The 9,533-nt window shown below is 30.4% G+C and overlaps 1 protein-coding gene across 1 annotated transcript; it reads left to right on the top strand.

Moving 5' to 3' along the window:
• The first annotated feature begins 5,303 nt into the window (after positions 1-5,303).
• LOC121243544 (classical arabinogalactan protein 10-like) lies at positions 5,304-6,034 on the top strand. Its single transcript, XM_041141671.1, has one exon. The coding sequence runs from the start codon at positions 5,417-5,419 to the stop codon at positions 5,846-5,848; it is 432 nt and encodes a 143-aa protein (XP_040997605.1). The 5' UTR covers positions 5,304-5,416; the 3' UTR covers positions 5,849-6,034.
• Positions 6,035-9,533: the final 3,499 nt, after the last annotated feature.

Genomic DNA, 9,533 nt, shown 5'->3' with positions numbered 1-9,533 from the left:
TCTTTCGCATGACTTCCACAATCAGAAGGAGGAATGAAATTAGTTGTATAAAAAATGACTTAAAGTAGTGGGACTCCAATCCTCTGAACATCCAAACAATGTTTTAGAAGCATTTAAAAAAAAATTTTTGAAACATCTCCACATATCACTCAAGATCTTGATCATCTCTTTCCTGAAAAAATCATAGAGATTGACAATCAATTTCTTGGCCAACTACCCTCTGATGAAGAAATCCTTCACACAATCAAACAAATTCCCTCTTCTAAAGCTCTTGGTCCAGATGGGTTCACTGGTTTCTTTTACAAACAGTATTAGGAAATTATGAAAGGAGATCTCATTATAGCCATCAAGAGTTTTTTCACTTTAGGGCATATGTTAAAGGAAATGAATCATACAAACATGTACTCATTCCAAAAATAGAATCTTGAAACAATGTCCATCATTTTAGGCCAAGTAGCCTTTCTAATGTCAGCTATAAGATCATTGTCAAGATTCTTTCTAACAGACTTAAAGTAGTGATGAAAAAAATCATTTCCCCTTCTCAGAATGCTTTCTTTCCTGGCAAGATAATCCAAGAAAATACTATACTTGCTCAGGAGGCATTCCATGTTTTGAAACACAAAAAAGGAAGAAAAAGCCTCATGGCTGTCAAAATTGACATGAAAAAAGTTTTTGATTTTATGGAATGGAATTTTCTGTTATCCATATTTAACTGCCTTGGTTTCTATCAAATTTGGATAAATTGGATTAAGGAGTGTATGACAACAACATCTTAGTTGTGATAAATGGGAAACCTTATGGATTTAAGCATCCAAATCGAGAAATCAGACAAGGTGATCCACTCTCACCATTCCTTTTCATTTTAGGTAGTGAAGTTCTCTCTTATTAATAGCTATTCTCGACAAAAACAAATGGGAATAACTCGAGGGATCCAAATTAGTAGGAATGGGCCTTACTTTTCTCATCTGCTTTTTGCAGATAATTTAATTCTATTTGGCACAACCACTGCTCAAAATTCTCAAGCATTCATGCAATGCCTTGAGATTTATCAATCTTGGTTTGGCCAAAAGATCAACTCAGCCAAATCCTCCATTCAATTTAGTAAGAACAGTAGACAAAACTTAATAAGAGAAGTTAAAACAATCTTTAACTTTAAGCTATCCCAATCAAAAACCAAGTACTTAGGTCTGCCACTCAATGTTGTGGTCCCTATGAAACAACATTGTCAAGAAATCATAGAGAAAATCCAAAGTAAGCTAATTGGATTGAAATCAAAGCTCCTCTCTCAAGCTGACAAAACAACCCTTATCAAGTCAGTAGCTAGCACAATCCCTTCCTATACTATGGCTACCACTTGGCTTTCTAAGAAAATCACTAAGCAAATTGATAGAGTTCAAATGAAGTTCTGGTGGGGGTTTAATGCTAACAAAACTCACAATCTTACACCAAAATCTTGGAAGCCAATTTATCAACCTAAATCCTCAGGAGGTCTAGGAATGAGAACTGCAGCCAACTTCAATAAAACCCTTATGAGCAAAGTTGTCTGGCACCTTGTTAATAAGGAAATAAGCACATGCAAAGAAATGCTATCCAAAAATACATGAGAAACTCAAATTGGAACAATATTTCTGCAAAACCAACAGACTCTAGATTCTGGAAAAGCATTATCAAACAAAAAGACTTCATTCTATCTAATCTTTGCATCCAGATCAATAATGGGGCAGGAACTAAAGTTGGGTCAAACCCATGGGTACCTTTTCTTGATAGATTCACTCCAAAACCAAAAACACCCGATACATGGAAAGATCCTCAACTGAAAGTATCTGAACTCATTCTTGAGGAGCCAAGAAGATGGAACACAATTTTGCTACAGGCTCTTTTTACTCAGGAAACAATAACTGAAATCCAAAAAATTCATCTAACTAAGCACCATTATCACAATCAGCAAGACAATCCAAGATGGACTCAGCACTCATTAGGTTTTTTCCGGTAAAATCAGCTTATGCAACTATTGTTCTCCAACAGAATGATCAAAATACAACAAATCTTATTCACTCATGGAAAAAACTCTAATCCTTAAAACTCCCAAGACAGGCTGAAGCTTTTCCTTTGGAAAGTGTTAAATAACATTGTAACTACTAGGAACCTCCTTAGTAGATTTATAGCACTTTCTGAGGATCAAAAGATCTATCCCATTTGTTATCAGGAGGAAACTACTGAGCACCTATTTCTAAGTTGCTTTTTCACAAGAATTTTTTTGCAGACAATCACCTTGGCCATTAGACATAGAAGTATTCAAATCTTTAGGGATTAGGACTTGGATTGAAAATATTCTTAACCCTACCAAGCTAAATCTCTTTGATCAAGAAGCACATCATTTTCAAATATTAGCTATCGTGGCAATGGATAATATTTGGTTCATTAGAAACCAGAAAATTCATACAAGCAGCAACATAGCAGTAGATCAATTTGTCAAAAAAACCTTAGACATGTATTAGGAACATTGTAAAGCATGGGAGTGGAAAGGTTCAGAATCCAACTCTAATTGGAACCCACCTGAATTTGAGGACACCTTCTCCATTACATTTGATGCTACAGTGAGGCAACAAGGCAAGACATCAACAGTAGCTTGCTGATCAAAAAATGGTGAAATTCAATTTGTAGTGACCAGATTTGTATGGAGCATTGACCCAAATCAAAGTGAAGCAATGTCAGCTTAAATAGGAGTTCAAGAAGCATTTACAAGCAATATCAGAAAAGTTGTCATTGAAGGGAATTCACTAAATGTTATCAACAACATTAATCATCCCTAAAAAGCAAGCAACTGGGAATTAGGAGTAACAAGTGATACCAGATTTCTATTAAAAGAGCTAGAAGAATGGAGAGCAGTCAAGATACATTGATCACAGAATCGATGCGCAATGGGCATATTCCAACAATAAGTTTGGAAAAATCCCTCTATAGAAATCTCACCATGTTTCTTAGATTTTCATAGTGGGAAGGACCCCCCATTAGGTACTAGAAGCATGGTCTGATAAAATAGTTTGTAATATGATCTACTCTTGTACTAATGTTATTTCACTAATGAAGTCACTTTAGGAAGGGAAAAAAAAAAAAAAAAGACTTGGCAATGATGGAATAGGGTTTAGATATCCTAAAGTGTGAAGAGTATTTTCTTCAGTTAAAAAAAAGTTATTATTGTCATATGTTGTCAATAATATATAAAATAAAGTGATAAATATATAAAGTAAGTTCTACATGTATTGTGAAAATTGCTACCAACAATATTAAATGTTTAATAAAAATTAGAAATTCATCTCTTAAGTTTATCTCTCTTGTAATTAATTACTCAAATGTTGCGAAAGGCCTGGCACAAGACCCACATCTCGAAAATGGAGATCATGAGTTCGACCACCTTCTCCTAATGTATAAAAAAAAAATTATTCAAATGTTCATTTATGAGGTTTTTGTCCATCAATACAATCCACAATGAATCTAAAAAAGGTGCTTTAGTTCCTACACTTATCTCTTGCTATCTTCTTTTGGGAGGAATACAAGGAACGCCAACAAAGGAAGTGGATTTCCTGAAACCAAATTTGTAGATCTTTGGATGAAGGTGGACATGGCACTCAAAAATCTTCATGATGTCGCATTCCAATGCAAACTGACCTGGAGGTTGATTAATTCCACTTCTGCTTGGGTTGAATTGAATGAACCATTCACATCACCTCCATCTCATCATTACAAATTTATCAAATTTTTACATAAAATATAATAAATCATTTAATTTTTTCAAATATCAAAACAATAATAATATTAAAAAATAATATTCTAACAATATTTTATTCAACTCATCTAAAATCATCTCATCTCATCTCACTATTCAAACGGATCTAAGCCTCACCATTCAACTATTTGGGAATCCCTTTACAAATGAAAATTTGGTGAATGCTCTCTTGAAGGTTTGGATAGTGAGTTAAAATGATATGAATTGAGATGAAAGTTGAAAGTTGAAAGTTAAATAAAATATTGTTAGAATGTTATTTTTAATATTATTTTTATTTGAAAAATTTGAATTATTTATTATATTTTATTTAGAAATTTAAAAAAATTGTAATAATTAGATAAGATGAAATGAGTTGAGTTCTAAACCCAAACAAGGCCTTTCTAGTATGAGAGCTGAGTTGGGGATGAGTTTTTACTTTTAATTCACCAAGACTGCAGCTGAAAGAAGTTTGCTCTTTTAATGGATGAAACCTATCAAAAATGGTGGTTGTAAAATTGCCATTTATCCCAAAATTTTAAGTTGATGAGAAGAAGTAGATTTAATTATTATTTATATCTTAACACTCACCCTCACATATAGGTCAGACTTATTCTCAATAAATGGACCCAACAAATGGAATGATTAATTAAATGAGATATAATGTAAAGTCAGGGTTCAAATTCAGAACCTCTGCTATAATACAATGTAAAAATTTGTCTAAAAAATTTAAACTGATAAGAAGAAATAGATTTAATTATTTAATTTATATCTATGGGCTTGTTTGGAAAAAGTTTATATCTCAAAATTCTTTTTTCATTTCCTTCCCAAACATTACTCAAACAAAAATACTTTTAAATTAATTATTACAATTTTTTAAACTAATTATTACAAATATCCTAAACTTTCAAACAAAAAATAAAAAATAATTCAATATTTTCAAATTCAAACAAAAATAATATTAAAAAAATAATATTTCAACAATATTTTAACTTTATAATATTTTTTAACTTTTTCTCTCATTTCTTAAAATTCTATAAAATATTAACTCAAACTATCTCATTATTATTTACAAATTATTTTATTATTATTTATAAAATTCTTGTCTCCTGTCATTCTTCAATATTGTTATAAGTGATCTCTTACTCCTAGGAAGTTAACAAATTTCGTGAGACGCGAGTGATTATAGAATTTGCAAAAAATAAGGGTTGTTTTTTAAATAATTAAAAAAAATACTGATTTGGAGGTTATTTGAAACCATTACGCGTCCTATTTATTTTAAGCTTTATTTGGAAGCTTTGCATTTTCTCTCAAAAATGCTGTTTTTTATTTTTATTTGAAGTCGGGGGCACAATAGTGTACCCATAAAAAATCATTTTAAACACTTATTTAAGCATACCTACCACTTTAATAATAATAATATTTAATTTATAATATTTAAATTTTAAAAATTTAAGTTAAATCAAATTATATTATTAACGTGAGACGGCTTATATATAAAATTTTTCATATATATATATATATATAATATTTCTACACAAAGGTACTGCTACCGTGTTGCTGTACGCCGCTTGCTCTCTCTACAATTCTAGTTACTGTCCAGAACTTTTCCTTCTCCAGGTCTGAGACGACGAGCGCTGAAAGAGAACATCAATGGCTTGCTCTGGTTTTGTGTGGTTGATGCTTCTTTTCGCTTTAGTGGCTGGTTCGGCTTTTGCTCAAGCCCCGGGCGGGGCGCCGACAGGTTCTCCGACCAAGTCCCCGCCGGCTTCTTCTCCTAAAGCTGCTCCTCCTCCGGCTCACATCTCGACCCCTACTCCTTCTCCCACTCCCACTATGTCTCCACCGGCCTCAGCTCCCGCTCCGACCTCCGCTGCCACGCCGCCCACCGGTGCTCCGTCCAGCTCGCCTCCAGCTCCTCCCACATCAACTCCTACTAGCGCTCCGGGCTCGGGCACCTCGATAAGCTCACCGCCGTCGTCCGAGTCACCAGCCGGCTCTCCTGGCAATGGCGCAGCCTTGAACACAGTCTCCGTCACAGGATCTGTAGCTTCGGTCATCTTAGCTGCAACTTTGTTGATGTAGATCCGATCGGAGCCATGTCTCTCTCCGTAGTCCCAGATTTGCTAGGGTTTGGTCTCAGTACTAGTTTTTTTTTTTTTTTTTTTTATCCTTTATAATCTCTATATTTTATGGAGTTCCTTTTTATTTTATTGTACTTTAAATTTATCAGGAGATAGTGATGCTTGATTATTGTTGTTATTATTATTAATTATTTGAGTCTCTTGTCTGTTTCATTTTTATTGACTTTATTATCATTAATTTACGTCGAGTTTGCATTTTAGTCTATATTTCTTTCAAGATATTGAATGTCAAATCACTGGATTCTGTCCTTAATTACTGTTCTTGTAGATTTATTTATTTAGATTATATTTTAACAGTTTTTTCATGCCCCAGATTTCTCCCTGAAATATTTAATAGAAATTTATTTTGTAAAAAAAATATTTAATTAAATGATGTAGATCGTGGATTTCGTAATTTTCAATGATATCATATATAAATTTATTTATTTATATTATATTTCTAACCTAACTTCCATCTTTTGTTTTAGCTATATGGAAAACTTTCCTATGTTCCTTACTTTATACAAACTCACGAGAAATGATAGAATGTCGCCTGATTTGTTCTTTCATTTTGATTTTATGTATTTTATTTTATTTTTTAATTTTTTTTACTTAATAATTAAGAAAGTAATTTTTAATTTATTGATATATATTTTTAATTTTTTAAAAATATTTAAAAATGTTAGAAAACATGATAAAAAATAAAAAATAAAAAGACAAATTTGTGTAGCGGCACGCCCAACGCCAGGTAGCACCCTAACACTACTCTACTCTTATGTCTTCTGTTGTGACGTCACGTAGGATTTGTTAAATAAGTTTAAATTGTTATAAAAGAATAGAAGAAGTTTAAGATTTTAGTCATTGTGATTTTGAGGGTGTGCTACTACTGTAAATTGTGTTCTTTTCAAACTTATTACTAGTGTAAATTATGTTCTTTATTTTATTTTTTAAGTATTTTTAAATATATTTTAAAAATAAATAAATATAATCTTAATAATAATTACTTATTTAATTATTAAAAAAATAAGAATATCTAAACAATAACTTTCAGACCCTAAATTCACCAGGTACCAATTTCCTTATATTTATGGTTCACTCTCTATAAACTTTAGAGTATTAGCATTGACTTTTTTAAAATTATTTTTAAAATTTGATAAAAAGTATATGATTTCTATAAATATAAAATCTCTCTAACCATAATTCTACATTGAATTCATTAAAAGAATAATATAATATTATTTTTTAATAAAAATACTTTTTTTCATATTTTATAATTATACTAATAATATGTTAATTAATAATTTAATTAAATTTTACATTATTATTACAAGACGGTTGTGGATTAAACGTAATTAAAAAAAGATATGTAAAGATTAAAAGTGAATAAAAAATATATTTGATGAGTAAATAATAATTTTTTAAATTTGAATAAATTTATTTATTTATTGTAGTTTAAAGTTTCATATTTATTTGACTAATCCACTATAATTTTATTTTGATAAAATTATTATATTTTACATTTTATTAAGTTTTTGATGAAGTTAATACTAATTCTCTTATATAGTTTGGTTGTTGTCGGAGTATTAAATGATTCTAAGAGAAGGTGAGGGTAATTACAGTGAGAGCGGTGTTTACACAAACAGGTGTTTTTGTGTTTTGTCTTTTTGTGTCAGATATTTTAGGACAGCTGGCCAAAAGACAACGTGTTTCGCCATTTCGGTCTTTTCTGTTTTTTCTGAAATCAACGTAAATTGTTCCGTTTGTTTCTGAAATCAAGGAAATGGTTGTTTGTTTGTTTGTTTTGGATGGATTTGTCTTCCAATCATATTTGATAAGTTAATGTTTGATAAGATAATTGAAGGTATTATTTTCTACCATTGTTTATTATTTTAGAGTGTATTGAAATTTTTTATTTTTTATTATTTTTAAGTATTTTTTTAACATTCTTAACTATTAAAAAAATATACAATTTCATTAACAATCACTTCTTTAAATATTAAATTAAAAAGATAAAAAAATAAAGGAAATAGCAAACAAGTGGAATGGAGTAGTAATGAAATGAGAAAAAAATTACTTTTAGTTTTATTCATTGTTGCAAAGAAGGTTTATATTTGTAAATTGATAAAACATTTTTAAGAATATATATATATATAAAGTATTAGTTTTTAGGCCCTACTTTTCTTCCCTATAAATTATCTTTTATGAGAAAGAAAAAGATGGAAAGCAAAATGGTTTGAAAAATTAAAAAGAAATGGAGGGAGGACTTTACCTGCGTCACGTGGTCACAGCTGTCGTCAACACTGCCTTTACATGTTAGTGATCCATGTGCCTTGCCACAGCCACGAGAGACACACATGTCCAAACTGATGTTGACCACAGCTTTGCATTGCCTTTTTCCTTCTTTCTTTCTCTTGTTTATTTATGTGAAAAAAGGTTAGTGAAATCTCTCAAATTTACTATGCAATCTTATTTTTTTTTTATTTTTTTTAATTTTTAATTTTTAATTTTTAATTTTTATTTAATAATTAAGAAAGTGATTATTAGTGAAATTGTAAAATATTTTTTTATTTTTTTTAATGATTAAAAATGTTAAAAAAAATACTTAAAAGATAAAATCAAAACAAAAAGAACAAAAAAGTTATTACTAGCAGTACGATAGTTGGGATTTATGTGGGTGTGGAATCTGGATGACCATTTCGATTCTCAAATTAAAACAAAAAGGAAATAGAAGGATGTAACCTCTTGATTAAGATTCCTACACAGTTAAACGAATGATGCTTTATATTCTTTCAAACCTTTCGTCTCGTCTAAGAAATCTTTCATACCATTTCATCCTGTCACATGGCATGGCAAAAGGGGGTTAGGGTTCATGTGAAGTGGGTGTCGTGTGTGAAGTGAAGTGTGGTCGTGGGCCGTGGGCCTTAGGGAATTTCGGGCTTGAATAGAAGAAAGGACAAGAAGATTGCAAGAGGATGATGGCTTATGGAATATTAGTCCTTTGGACCGTCGACTTAATGGGCTCTAGCAAGCCCAAAGTTATCTTATCATTTACATTTCTATTTATGCACAAAGTAGTATTTTACTGTTATTTTCCTATTGGCTGAGGGCATGTAGTGGAATATGTCCGGAAATTGTTATATCTCGCAATAGAGATTTGTTAGAGGCATCAGAATATTATTGTTAAAACTTTTCCTTGTTTCATTTAGGTGCTCCCTCTAAGAGAGCTGTATCGTTACGTGTGGCATCAATTCCAGATTTTTTCTCAGTTTCTATCCATTTTCCTAATCATTTTCTCTTACAATCCACTTGGGTTTATTACACATCCAATCTCAACATCTAAATATTATTTAAATATAAATATTTTCAATTTTCAATTTTTAATTTTTCAATTTGTTCATTTAATTATTACCTAATCATTTTAACTTTTTCAAACTTCTAAATAAAACACAAAAAATAATTCTTTTTCAAATCTTAAAATAAAAATTATATTAAAAATTTATATTCTAACTCTCTTTTAACTTAATAATATTTTTATCCAATTTTTTTTCTCATTTTTTAAAATTTCATAAAAATCTTAACTCAAAATATCTCACTAATATTCATAAATTATCTTATTACTATTCATAAATTTTTCATCTCATAGGTCT

This window comes from Juglans microcarpa x Juglans regia, chromosome 8D, assembly GCF_004785595.1.
Source record: "Juglans microcarpa x Juglans regia isolate MS1-56 chromosome 8D, Jm3101_v1.0, whole genome shotgun sequence".
Taxonomy (NCBI): Eukaryota; Viridiplantae; Streptophyta; class Magnoliopsida; order Fagales; family Juglandaceae; genus Juglans; species Juglans microcarpa x Juglans regia.
This window is presented reverse-complemented; position numbering and strand designations above follow the sequence as displayed.

What these genes read in the sequence shown, in the direction of transcription:
- LOC121243544 (XM_041141671.1), top strand. Translation starts at nt 5,417, where the DNA reads ATGGCTTGCTCTGGTTTTGTGTGGTTGATGCTTCTTTTCGCTTTAGTG.